Consider the following 13,700-nt stretch of genomic DNA (forward strand, 5'->3'; position numbering starts at 1 on the left):
AAGGGGATGAACATACTGGAACGCTGCATTAGGAAACTGAGTGTGATTGTAATCTAGTTATATTTCAGATGAGAAAATGTTGTGTCAAGAAATTATAGTTGCTTCTCTTTTCCAGCAAATGTCATACTTTACATAGAATTGGACAAATGTTCAATGTATAGAAAGCTTCATTAAATGTCTAACTGGCAGTCAGATAATGAACAAGTTTCCAGATGTTCTAAGGGGATGAACATACTGGACCTCTATGTTAGGAAAGTGAGTGTGATTGTAATTTCGTTATATTTCAGATGAGAAAATATTTCATCAAGGAATTTTTCTTGCTTCTCTTTTCCAGCAAATGTCATAATCTACATAGAATTGGACAAATGTTCAATGTAGGGAGAGCTTCATTGAGTTTCTATCCCGCAGTCTTCATATTTTCCCCATGATTTTCACGAATAATGAATTTCTCTTTTCCGTTCGTTTAGTTGATTTATGGTTCCTTTGCCCAAGAAGACTTTCAGATTACTGAGTTATTTCCACTTTATTGCATGGTCCCCAAAGAGGAGCATCAGTACACTGGACTTATACAACTTCTTCTCCATTTTGGATGGACGTGGATAGGACTCTTTGCTTTCGAAAATAAGGAAGAGCGTTTTTTGCAGAAACTGCAGCCGTTGCTTTCACAGAATGGGGTCTGTTTAGCTTTCACACAAAAAATTCCACAATATCTCGACTTGGATGACATGCCAGAATTGTTAAATTCAATCTCAGTTATTTCTAATAAATTGATTGATCAAAAAGCAAATGTTTTTCTTGTCCACGGAGAGTCAACCACAATAGTGTGGCTCAGAACGATCATGTTTCTATGGGATCCTGAAAATAAAGAGAGTGCGTTATTGAGGAAGGTTTGGATCCTGATGAATCCGATTGATTTCATCCTGTTGGGAATCCAAAGGAGATGGGACCTCCTGATGTTCCATGGGGCTCTTTCCTTTACTGCGCATTCCAGAGACGTTCAAGGCTTCGAAGAATTTATTCAAGTCATCAAACCTTCAACCCACAAAGATGGATTTCTTCAAGAGGTTTGGGGGCAATTATTCAATTGTTCATTTCCAAATGGAGAATTGTCTTCACTTATGATTACTGAAACCTGTACTGGAGAAGAGAAGTTGGAGAATCTACCTGGTCCTCTGTTTGAGTTGCAGATGACTGGCCAAAGCTACAGCATCTACAATGCTGTTTATGCAGTGGCACATTCTTTGCACGAGGCCATGAGCTCAAAATCCCAACCAAGGGAGGTTCAAAGGGTTGAATTTCCAAATTTGCAGCCTTGGCAGGTAATTTTTTCATGCTACATCTCTCTTGTATTTCAGTCATCATAGCTTATTTACCTTGTCCTATGGCCACAGACATGGTGGTTCAGTGGCTTAAACTCTGAGCTTGTTGATCAGAAAGGTCAGCAGTTTGGCGGTTTGAATCCTGAGCGCCGCGTTAATGGAGGGAGTTCCCATGACTTGTCTCAGCTTCTGCCAACCAAAGCATGTAAAAATGCAAGTAGAAAAATAGGAACCACCTTTGGGGGAAAGGTAACTGTGTTCCGTGCATCTTTGGTGTTTAGTCATGACCACGGAACAGGGACGTACAGTCACTAGAGGCAGGGGAGGCGTGGCCTCACAAGTCATGAGCAAAAGGAAAGAATTTTAAAGATTTTTTTTAAAATAATTAAAGCCAAGGTAGATGCTGCCAGATTCCAAGTCACAGTGACTTGGAGTCTGCTTAGTGTTAACTATAGGAGGAGGCGAGAGAAATAGGGGCCTCCTGTGCATAAGCAATTTTTCGCCTTTTAAGAGTTAAGCAAGGGTTAAAAAGCGAAAAATTTCATATGCAAAGGAGGCACGTGTTCTCTTGCCTCCTGTAGAGGGCATTTTTAGAGGCTTTTTAGAGTTCTCTGGGAGCAACTAGCTCAGTCTGACTCAGAGCTCTGGCCTTTCATGAGGGCAGGCAAAAGCAGAGTTGAAATCCTCTCTGAAACAGCTGGAAAAGGTCCGTGTGTGGGGAGGGGGGAGGAATTCAAAAAGTTTGATTGCTTGCAGAACCACATTACCTTTTCAAACACACACACACACACACACACACACACACACACACACACACAGCTGGATAAAAGTATATAAGCCCAGCTTCACTGATTACAAGTTTGAAAAGGCAACGTGATTCACCTGCAATCAAAGGCTCCGATCAGAAGGCAGCAGGGGAAGGGGGGGTATGACAGAGGAGCTGCTTTCAAGCCTTTGGAAAATATATCCAATCCAACTTCTGTGTTTGTGTTTGTTTGAGAGTGATTGAGTGAGAGAGGGATCCAACTTCTCTGTGTGCTTGTGTCTGTTTGAGAGAGGGGGGAGGGAGGGAGAGAGGGAGGAAGGAGGGGGAGGGAGAAGAAAATTATGGGAAAACTTATTTTGCAAGGGGGGGAAATGCTGATGCTTTAAATAGGAACTGAGCATACCTGGCTATGGAATTCTGGGAGTTGAAGTCCACAAGTCTAAAAAAATTGCTGCCTCACCAGCCATAAAGCTCACCGCACGTCATTGCGATGGAGACAGCACTGGCTCTTCGGCTTTGAAACAGAGATGAGCACCCCCCTGTAGTGTCGGGAATTTGTTTTATTATTTGTTTTATTAGTATTTATAGGCCACCCTTTTCCCTGAGGGGACTCAGGGCGGCTTACATAAAATAAGGAAGGGGGGGTACAAGACAATAAACACAGAACAATACATACAAGTAAAATAGTAAACAACATTCATTCATCATTCGGGTGGGGATAGATTATCTTTATCCCCAGGCCTGACGGGCTAGCCAGGTCTTAAGGGCTGTGCGGAAGGTCTGGACGGTGGTGAGGGTACGAATCTCCACAGGGAGATCGTTCCAAAGGGTCGGAGCTACTACTGAAAAGGCTCTCCTCCGTGTGGTTGCCAGTCGCCACTGGCTGGCAGATGGAACTCGGAGGAGGCCTAATCTATGCAATCTAATTGGTCGCAGGGAGGTAATTGGCAGGAGGCGGTCTCTCAAGTACGCAGATCCACTACCATGGAGGGCTTTATGAGTGACAAGTAGCACCTTGAAGCGCACCCGGAGATCAACAGGTAGCCAGCGCAGCTCGCAGAGGATAGGTGTTATGTGGGCGAACCGAGGTGCACCCACAATCGCTCGCGCGGCCGCGTTCTGGACTAGCTGAAGTCGCCGGATGCTCTTCAAGGACAGCCCTATGTAGAGCACATTGCAGTATTCCAGCCTAGAGGTCACAAGGGCCCGAGTGACTGTTGTGAGGGCCTCCCGGTTCAGGTAGGGTCGCAACTGGCGTACCAGGCGAACCTGGGCAAATGCCACCCTGGTCACAGCCGTCAGATGGTGGTTGAAAGTCAGCTGTGGGTCCAGGAGGACTCCCAAGTTGCGAACCCTCTCTGAGGGGTATAAAATTTGACCCCCCAGCCTGAGCGTTGGAACACTGATCGAATTATTGGGAGGGAAACACCACAGCCACTCGGTCTTCTCCGGGTTGAGTACAAGCTTGTTAGCCCTCGTCCAGTCCATAACGGCCTCAAGGCCCCGGCTCATCACGTCCGCCGCTTCATTGAGTTGGCACGGGGCGGACAGATACAACTGAGTATCGTCCGCGTATTGATGGTATCTTATCCCGTGCCTCCGAATGATCTCACCCAGCGGTTTCATGTAGATGTTAAATAGTAGGGGGGATAAGACCGAACCCTGCGGCACCCCATATGCTAGGGGCCTAGGGGTCGATCTCTGCCCCCCCACTAACACCGACTGCGACCTGTCCAAGAGGTAGGAGGAGAACCACTGCAAAACAGTGCCTCCCACCCCCACCTCCCGCAGTCGTCGCAGAAGGATACCATGGTCGATGGTATCAAAGGCCGCCGAGAGGTCAAGGAGAACTAGGATGGAGGCATGGCCTCCGTCTCTGGCTCTCCAGAGATCATCGGTCAATGCGACCAAAGCGGTTTCTGTGCTGTAACTGTGTCTGAAGCCCGACTGGAAGGGGTCGAGATAACTTGCTTCCTCCAAGGACCGTTGAAGCTGGAAGGCCACCACCTTCTCGACAACCTTCCCCACAAAGGGGAGGTTGGAGACTGGACGGTAATTGTTAAGGACAGCTGGATCCAAAGATGGCTTCTTCAGGAGGGGTCTCACCACTGCCGCTTTAAGTGCGGCGGGGAAGTGCCCCTCCCGAAGAGAGGCGGTAACAACCGCCTGGATCCAGCCTCGTGTCACCTCACTGCTGTTGGCAACCAGCCATGAGGGACACGGGTCCAGTACACAGGTGGAGGCACTCACAGCTCTCATGGCCTTGTCCACATCCCCAGGGGCAACATCCTGAAACTCAACCCAGAGGTGGTCTATTAATTCATCCTCTTGTGCCTCGGCTGGAACTGCAGGGATGGAGTCCAAATCCGATCGGAACCGAGCAATTTTGTCCGCTAAGAATTGGGCATAATCCTCAGCTCTACCCTGCAGGGGTTCCCCCGTATCCCTCCTATTTAGGAGGGAGCGGGTTATCCTAAACAGGGCGGCTGGGCGGGACTCAGCGGACGCTACCAAGGTAGCAATATGAGATCTTTTTGCTGCCCTAAGTGCCCTGATGTACTCCTTGGTGCTGGTTGTTAGGAGTGCTCAGTTCGATTCGGATTTATCAGACCTCCATAGGTGCTCTAGGCGTCTCCTCCGGCGCTTCATCTCCCGGAGTTCCTCGGTGAACCAAGGAGGCCTCCGGGATCCGCCGCCTCAGAGGGGCCGTAGTGGCGCGATCCGGTCAAGGGTCTCCGATGCTGCCGAATGCCAGGCAGCTACCAGAGTCTCCACCGGACCGTGGGCGAGAGTATCAGGAATAACCCCAAGCTCTGTCTGGAACCTCAATGGCTCCATAAGTCGCCTGGGGCGGAACCACTTGGTCGGTTCCTCCTCCCTACAGTGGGGGTTTGGTCTCCGAAAGTCGAGCCTCAGTAGGCAGTGGTCTGACCACGACAGGGGTATGATCTCATTACCCCTCAGACCAAGATCACAAGTCCACTGCTCCGAGAGAAATACGAGGTCGAGCATGTGACCCGCTGAGTGGGTTGGGCCCCGGATTATCTGGGTCAAGCCCATGGCCGTCATGGAGGCCATGAACTCCTGCGCCCCATCAGAGTGTTCACCGAGCGAGGGCAAATTGAAGTCCCCCAAGACCATAAGTCTGGGGAACTCAATTGCTAGCTCGGCTACCGACTCGAGGAGCGAGGGGAGGGCTGCTGCAACGCTGTTGGGAGGCAGGTACGTTAACAGCAAGCCCACTTGACCCTTGAGGTCCAACTTTACCAGCAGAGACTCACACCCGACAAGCTCCGGAGCAGGGATCCTACGAGGTGCTAACGACTCCCGGATAACGATAGCCACACCCCCACCCCTTCCCTTGGCTCTCGGCTGATGCCGCACCTGAAATCCTTCTGGGCACATCTCAACGAGGGGGACTCCTCCCTCCGGGCCCAGCCAGGTTTCAGTAATACATGCCAGGTCTGCCCTCTCGTCTAAAATTAAGTCCCGGACGCGGGGAGCCTTGTGAACAACAGACCTGGCATTAGCGACAACAGCCTGAGACCAGGGTCCTGATTACTCGCGCCATCTGGCCTCGGAGTGGGACTCATAGGGCCGGAAGGGGGGATCTCTGTAACGTAGCGAACCCTCCTTCGCGGTAATGGCCAGCCCTAAAGTCCCCGCCATATCTGCCCCTCCCTGTTACGACCGTAATGCTCCGGCCCTCTCCCGTGTCCCTGGTCCCCCCAACCACCTCAGTGCCCCCCGCGTTCCTCGGCAGGTCCTCCTCATTCACTCACTCAGACAATCCCCACGTGGCAATTAAAACACAGAAATTACAACAATAATAGTGATAAAAGTGGGATCGTTCATTCAATTACACACATACCCCTAACATATCCCATACAAAGAAAGAAAAAAAAGGAGTAGAAAAAGGAAGAAAAAAGATAACTTGCGCGGTTGTTAGGGTGTGAGTCCAGGCAGAGCCAAATGGCTCTCAGTGATCAGGATGGTTAAAATAGGAGGGGGAGGGGTACTCCACTCCTCTCCCTTCCTGTGGCAGTTAGTTGATAAAATAGTTAATAAAATAGTTAATAAAATAATTAAGAGCCCAGCTCCAATCCATTGAGGGTATACAGGGGGGGGAGGGTGGCATTTCCCCCCCTCTGGTAAGGTCGAAAAGTCCCAAAAGTCCAGATGGTTAAAAGGACCGCCAAAGATGTTGGATCCGGGTAGCCAAATGTGTAGCAGAACGTAGGGTCTGGATGGCCGGAATGATGTCTCTAGGGCAGCAAGAGGTAATGCTGGTTGAGCCGGTATAGTTTGTTCGTGGGTGTTAAACTCTGAGAGCTGCAATTGCAGGCTGGGTGGATAAGTGCCAATTAAGAAGATGGTAAAAATGACACAGCAACGACAGAGAAGTAAGAAAGGCACCAGTAGTGGCCACTGGGGGGAGTCCAAGCTCCGAATACGCTGCCTCTCCGGAGTAATGGTGACTGATGTAAAGTGACTCAGTAAAAGACAATAATACTGGTCAGCACAACACTCCTGGGGCAGTGGTAACAGTTGATGGTATTGGTTGCCACAGAGGGCCTGTCGTTGAGTTTCTAGAGTTCCAGTCCCAGTCCCAGCAGATAAATAGTCCGGCAATGTAAAGCCCCGCAGGAACAGCGGCGAGGTGGAAGAAAAACGCCGCACCAGGATGCAGGGGGGGGAGTTATCGAAGCTGCAGTGGGGACAGGAAACTAGTTCCTCTGTCTCCCAGTCCAGTCTAGGCATCTCTCCTGGGCTTCCCACCCCCTCTTCGGGGTGCAAACTAACCCCTCGATGCTGTCCAATCCACAAAAGAGTTCGGCGTCTCTCAAAGCAGCGGGGCCAAAGCCACCGCCTCTCACACAGAGCCGCCGCCGCCGCTCCCCAGCTGTTCCAAAGGGCCGGCGCGGAAAACCGAGTCGGAGGAGATAACGCCGTCTTGGAGCCGCTCAGAGGCAGCCCCCTCCTCAAACAGCCACCCCCCTGGACAACCCGAACGTTGGCGCCCCACAGGAACCCCTCAATTACCATTTCAGGGGTCCTGGTCGCCAAAACCGGTCTTTTTCTTTCTTATAACGATCGGAGCAACGAGGCTCGGCAGCCATTCCCGTTCTCACACATGCGCAGTAATGACTAGCACATATGACTAGCACATATGTGCAAGAAGAACCTTTATCTTTATGGCTACAACTCAATAGAGAGACTGAGGCAACAAAGCTATTAGGTTTATAAAATAAGAGTACAAACTTAAAACGTGCCTTTACTAATTTCAGTATAGCCAAGGGAATGTACTGTATGCATCAATTTTTGTTTTATAAATAACTTTTCACTTCCACATAGAATTGGCCTGTCTTGTGTGGCCTGTCTTATCCATCTGGATTCCAAGAAGAATTCAATTGCATTGTGTCTGAAGGCACTCTTTCTTTTCTTTGTGCCACCCCCCAATATTCTGAAATGTAGGACACTTGACTTTTCTTATTAGCTTGTGAATAAACCATGGTGGCGCAGTGGTTAGAGAAAGTACTGCAGGCTGCTTGTACTGGCTGCCGGTTGCCAGCAGTTTGGCAGTTCAATGCCCACTGGCTCAAGGTTGACTCAGCCTTCCATCCTTCTGAGTTCAGTAAAAGGAGGAGCCAGGTTGTTGGGCACAAATGCTGACTCTTCAAACTGCTTAGAGAGAGTTGCGAAGCGGAATGTGAGTCTAAGTGCTATTGCTATCCAAAATTATCCTCAGCCAGTTCTCTAATGAACTTGCCCTTGGCTCATGAACATTTCAGAGTTGGGATGCAGATATATATCCATCCTTCTCTCTCTTTCCATCTTCCTCTCTCTCAATCTCTCATTCTCTCATTCTCTCTCTTCCTCTCTCCATCCATTTCTCTCTCACTTTCTCTCAATCTCTCTCTCTCCTTCCTTCTTTCTCTCCATCCATCTTTCTCTCATTCTCTCTCTCCCTCTCTACATCCATCTTTCTCTCCATCCTTCTTTTTCAATCCTTCTCTCCCTCTCCATCTTTCTCTTTCCATCTTCCTCTCGCTCTCACTCATTCTTTCATTGTCTCTCTTCCTCTCTCCATCCATCTCTCTCTTTCTTTCTCTCAATCTCTCTCTCTTTCCTTCTCTCTCTCTCCATCCATCTTTCTCTCATTTTCTCATTCTCTTTTCTCCCCATCCTTCTCTCTCAATCCTTCTCTCTCTCCATCTTTCTCTCTCATTCTCTCCATCCTTCTCTCTCCATCCATCTTTCTATCTCTCATTCCCCCTTTGCCTCTATCCATCCATCTCTCTCTTTCTCTCCATCCTTCTCTCTCTCCATCCTTCTCTCTCTCTCTCCATCCTTCCCTCTCTCTCCATTCTTTCCTCTCTCATTCTCTCCCTTGATCCTTCTCTGTCTTCTACTCTCTCTCCATTATACTCTCTCTTTCCATCTTCCTCTCTCTCTCATTCTTCTCATTCTCTCTCTTCATCTCTCCATCCATTTCTCTCTCTTTCTCTCAATGTCTCTATCTCCTTCCTTCTCTCTCCATCCATCTTTCTCTCAATTTCTCATTCTCTCTCTCCCTCTCTCCATCCATCTCTCTCTCTTTTCCTCCATCCTTCTCTCTCAATCCTTCTCTCTATCCATCTTTTTCTCTCTCACTCTCTCCATCCTTTTCTCTCCAACTCTTTTTTTCTCTCTCTCCATCCTTCTTTCCCTCAATATCTGTCTCTCCATTCTTCTCTCTCTCCATCTTTCTCTCTCTCATTCTCTCCCTCCACACTTCTCTCTTTCTTTCTCTCTCTCCATCCTTCTCTCTCTCTCTCATTCTCTCCATCTGCCCATCCATCTCTCTCTTTCTGTCAATCTCTCTCTCCATCCTTCTCTCTTTTTTCTCTCAATATCTATATCCTTCTTTCTCTTTCCATCCCTCTCTCCCCTCCCCCACTCTCTCTGTCAACTCTCTGTGTTGACATTCCATGCAGAGTGGCAATGAGCCGGATCTCAGATTGCAGTAGCTGGGTTGAATGAAGCTATTGGATAACATGATTTATGACAGGCTGAAGGGAGGACAGTAACACAGGCAAAGTTCAAAAGCAGATAAAGAAAGCAAAAAAAAGATGGCTGTGAATAAGAAATGCCTAATGAAGAATGCCTAATGAAGCTGTTAAGAAATCCCTGTTTTTTGTATTACAATATTGTGTCGCTTATTATGAAGCAGGCATCGTTAGGGTACTTTACGCTCTCTCTGTCTCAACTATTGAGTGTAAGATGATAAAATCTGGCTAAAGGAAATCTGTGAGGTCTCATGATGTGAAGATTCTTTGAACTAATGAAAAACAAACAATGTATGATGAGTTTAGATATGGTCCACATTTGATTGTCTAGTTGTTTAAAAAGTGAATATAAATCATATCTGAATCAAATTGCATAATATCAATACCTTGCTTTGGTTTTAATTTGTTAACTGCTATAATTTTGGTGCCCCCCCCCCAAGAAATTACATTACATTAATACTAAAACAGACCTGTGTCTTACTCTGAAATATAATTTTTTTATATTTTAATTGAACTTATTTGATATTTGTTAGAGCAAAGGGAAGAATGAGTAAGCGAATGTTAAATATGTTGGCCACTTTATTATTATTATCCTTCCAATTCACTCATTTTCTCTATCTCTGACTCTCTCTCTCTGTCTATCTCTCTGGCTCTCTGGCTCTCCCTCTCTTTCATTCTCTTTCAAGTAGCTCCATTCATTTCTTCAAGGAATTTCTTTTAACAATTCAGCTGGGGAGAGAGTGTTCCTGAATGAGAAAGGGGAAGCAACAGGTGGGTTCGACATCACCAACTTGATCACTTTTCCAAACAGATCCTTTCAAAGTGTTAGAGTTGGAAAGATGGATACTCAAATTTCCAATGCCAAGGAATTAATCATTGATGAAGAGGTGATTGTCTGGCATCCAGCTTTCAACCAGGTATGGAACTCATTTAATCAACTCTTCCCTGATCCATTTTGATCCAATATTGAACATAATCGCTTTAGAAATCTAATTTTCTCTCTCATTTTGAAATGGCATATTCTGTGCAAATATTGTCAATGATCAAGCTTTCATCAAATTGACAAAGTGACATTACAATTTAAAAGATAGGTATTCACATTTCAGTTACATTTCCATTTGAAATCACAGGAGTTGTAATCACATCTATTTCTTTATTCTCTCTGCCATTCTCCAAACACACCATTTGCACATCCTTTATAATGTCAATACTTTATTGGCTAGTACACATATGTCATGGCTCAATGGTTAAATACCCTGAGCTTGTCAGCTGGAAAGCTGACAGCCCAGGTTTGACACCTTCATGTTTTCAATAGGGTGAGCTCCTTCTCTTGCCTCAGCTCCTTCTCACCTAGGAATTCAAAAGCATGCAAATGTGAGTAGACTCATAGGTACCACTTTGGTGGGAAAGTAACAGTGTTCCTTGTGCATATAGCCATGTTGGCCACATGACCATGGAAAATAACTTCGGACAATGCTGGCTCCCTCAGCCAAGGAAACAGAGAAGAGCATTGTGCCTTAGAGTCGGATATGACTGGACAGGGAAACCTGTACTTTCTACATACACCAGGACTAACCCTTTAGGAATTTATGTTTATCTCCAGGTTATTCCAATTTCTCTGTGTAATGATCCCTGCTGCCCTGGATACAGCAAGAAAAGCTTGGAAGGAAAGCAATTCTGTTGCTACGACTGTGTTCCTTGCCCAGAAGGAAAGATTTCAAATCAAACGGGTAGGTTAGACATTCCACTTGTCATTAGATACTCCTAAGGAAACTGTAATACACTACTTTAATGTAGCAAATAGTTTTGTGGGTTCTTCAAGGTGAATATTCACTTCTATACTTGTGAATCGCAATCTGTCATTCTCAATTCCAAGTTTGCCCAAGAAGACCTGAGCTCTTACATCCAACCTCACAGATTTCTTCTCTTTGTTTTGGAAAAATAGGAAAAGTTGAAATGGTCTAAATTTTAATAATTTTGAAGTGCTAGACAGAACTGCATTTCATAGAATAATTGCCCTTCCCATTTTACTTCTTTTATGCTGGCCCCAGTTGATATAATGATGGAAAAACTGCATTTCCATAGAAACATGATCCAACTGGTAGCCAATTAAAAAAAATGTGAGCGGGATAATGGTTAGCACCCATAAAGAATATCATTTTCAGAAATATGGAATGTATAAAAGCTTTCCTTGACTTTCCTTTCAGATATGGATGACTGTTTTCAATGTTCAGAAGATCATTACCCAAATAAAGATAAGAATGGATGTATCCTGAAACTGCTGGTCTTTCTAACTTTTGAAGAAACCTTAGGAATTTGTTTAGCCTCAGCAGCCCTTGGTTTCTTCTTCTTGACTTCTTGGGTACTTGGAACATTTATTAAGTACAAGGACACTCCCATTGTCAAAGCCAACAACAGGTCCCTCACCTACACCCTCCTTGTCTCTCTTCTGCTCTGTTTTCTCTCCTCTTTGCTTTTCCTCAGCCAGCCTGGCAAAGTGACCTGCCTTCTCCGACAATCAATGTTTGGCATCACCTTCTCAGTGGCCATTTCTTGTGTCCTGGTCAAAACCATCACTGTGGTTGTAGCCTTCATGGCCACTAACCCAGGATCTCAGATGAGAAAATGGGTGGGGAATAGATTGGCTTTTTGTACTGTCCTTTCCTGTTCTCTATTCCAAGTATGTCTTTGCATTCTTTGGTGGTCAACATCACCTCCATTCCCTGAGTTGGACAAGCACTCACAGCCCCAAGAAATGATTTTACAGTGCAATGAGGGGTCAGCTTTCTTCTTCTATTGTGTCTTGGGCTACATGGGTATCTTGGCCATCGCCAGCTTTATTGTGGCTTTCTTTGCCCGTACATTACCTGACAGCTTTAATGAAGCCAAGTTCATCACCTTCAGCATGTTGGCCTTTTGCAGTGTGTGGATCTCCTTCTTTCCAGCCTATCTGAGCACAAAAGGAAAATTCATGGTAGCTGTGGAGGTCTTCTCCATCTTGGCCTCCAGCGCTGCATTACTGGGATGCATATTCCTCCCAAAATGCTACATCATTGTTTTGCGGCCTGACCTCAACCACAGGGAGCAACTCAAAAAGAGAAAATAGCACATCATGTAATTTTTCTGGCTTTGAGAAATTGCTCACGCAAAAAAAGAGAAGGATTGTTTGCTATCTATAAGAGATATATAGAAGTCATTAAATCTGACAATGGAGAAATTATCCTAGTCACCAAGATTTATTATAGTGGCCAATTGGAAAAGAAATGCTCCTGCTGCAGCATTTGTTATCATTCTCCAATATTATTTAATTACACACCTTCTGTCTTTCAACGCCCCAAGATAGCAAGATGTTGAGAATCCAGTTGTCGTGTCAGAATATTTGAGATATTGAATTAAATCTTATCCAATGTATGCAGTTTACTTATTTATGAAGCAAATTTAAATGCTTGCCTACTTGCTCACAGTGACTCTAGGCAGCTTATAAGCAATAAAACAATATACGAACAAAAATGAAAAATGATATCCCCCCCCCAATGACAACACACAATCAAATAAGTCATTTGATGGGCTCCATCCCACCCACGATTCCCTAGGCCGCTGGCAAAACCAGGCCTTTAGTACTTTACATAAGAGTGTCAAAGTGGGGGACAGTCTAATTTCTGAAGGGATGATGTTCCAGAGGGTGGGAGCCACCATGAAGAAGGCCCTCCTTCTCAGTCCCACCAAATTTGCCTACTTAGGGGATGGGACTTTGCCATTTTCATGGTTTTTATATTTTCTATTTATAAATGACTTCATAAATGTAGTAAAAAGGGAATTATGTTTTATGAAGATGAATTTAACATGGTATCAGGGGGATATTCCTTTGGGATAGGTCTGCGGTGTCAGGTCCTCTTCAATGATTAATTAGGAAAGAAAGACCACGAGACTCCATGTGAAGAAATCAAGTGTACTTTTACTAATTAAGAATGATTAAAGGCGAAGCATAGCGAAATCTGATTAATTAGGCGCGAAAGCAATTGATATATAGAATAGCCCATTCCCCACCCCTTGGCATCATAGACCCAGTCCAATCATAAGTCTTCCAAGTGTCAGGTGTGAGATAACTTCAAAAGGCATCACGAAGATGGAATGTCAGTGCCGTTAGACCTGGCGGGAAACACCCACGCATGCGTAGTCCGATCAGCCGGTGAACTCCAGAACCTTCCTCCAGCACAATGAGTAACCCCTCCCAAATACCATGCCCTCCCTCCCCGTTTCATGGCAGCTGAAGTGATAGCAAAGCAGAAGCTGACATCCGGCCGTCCCCCGGAAAAAGGCGATCAGGCCTAAAAAGGAGAAAACACAAACAAACCGACGAACAACAAAACATAGAAGAGAGATGGGGGGGAGGGAGAAAAAGAAAATTAAGGCTTGTCAGGATAAGCAGCATAAAACTTCCAAAGCAGGCGAGGGCCACGAACATGGGACTTGTCAACCCATTCCGTATGCGAGGGAGGAAAATGTTTCCAAGCCACTAAATACTGAATGCGATTATGCCGCTTGCGGGAGTCTAGGATTTCACGA

At 45.9% G+C, this 13,700-nt stretch overlaps 1 protein-coding gene across 1 annotated transcript; it reads left to right on the forward strand.

Moving 5' to 3' along the window:
• The first annotated feature begins 530 nt into the window (after positions 1 to 530).
• Positions 531 to 12,240, forward strand: LOC116520415 (vomeronasal type-2 receptor 26-like). Its single transcript, XM_032234605.1, has 4 exons — positions 531 to 1,319; positions 9,824 to 10,051; positions 10,738 to 10,864; positions 11,342 to 12,240. The coding sequence occupies exons 1-4, from the start codon at positions 531 to 533 to the stop codon at positions 12,238 to 12,240; spliced, it is 2,043 nt and encodes a 680-aa protein (XP_032090496.1).
• The last annotated feature ends 1,460 nt before the right edge of the window (positions 12,241 to 13,700 follow it).

Source organism: Thamnophis elegans, chromosome Z (genome assembly GCF_009769535.1).
Source record: "Thamnophis elegans isolate rThaEle1 chromosome Z, rThaEle1.pri, whole genome shotgun sequence".
Lineage (NCBI taxonomy): Eukaryota > Metazoa > Chordata > Lepidosauria > Squamata > Colubridae > Thamnophis > Thamnophis elegans.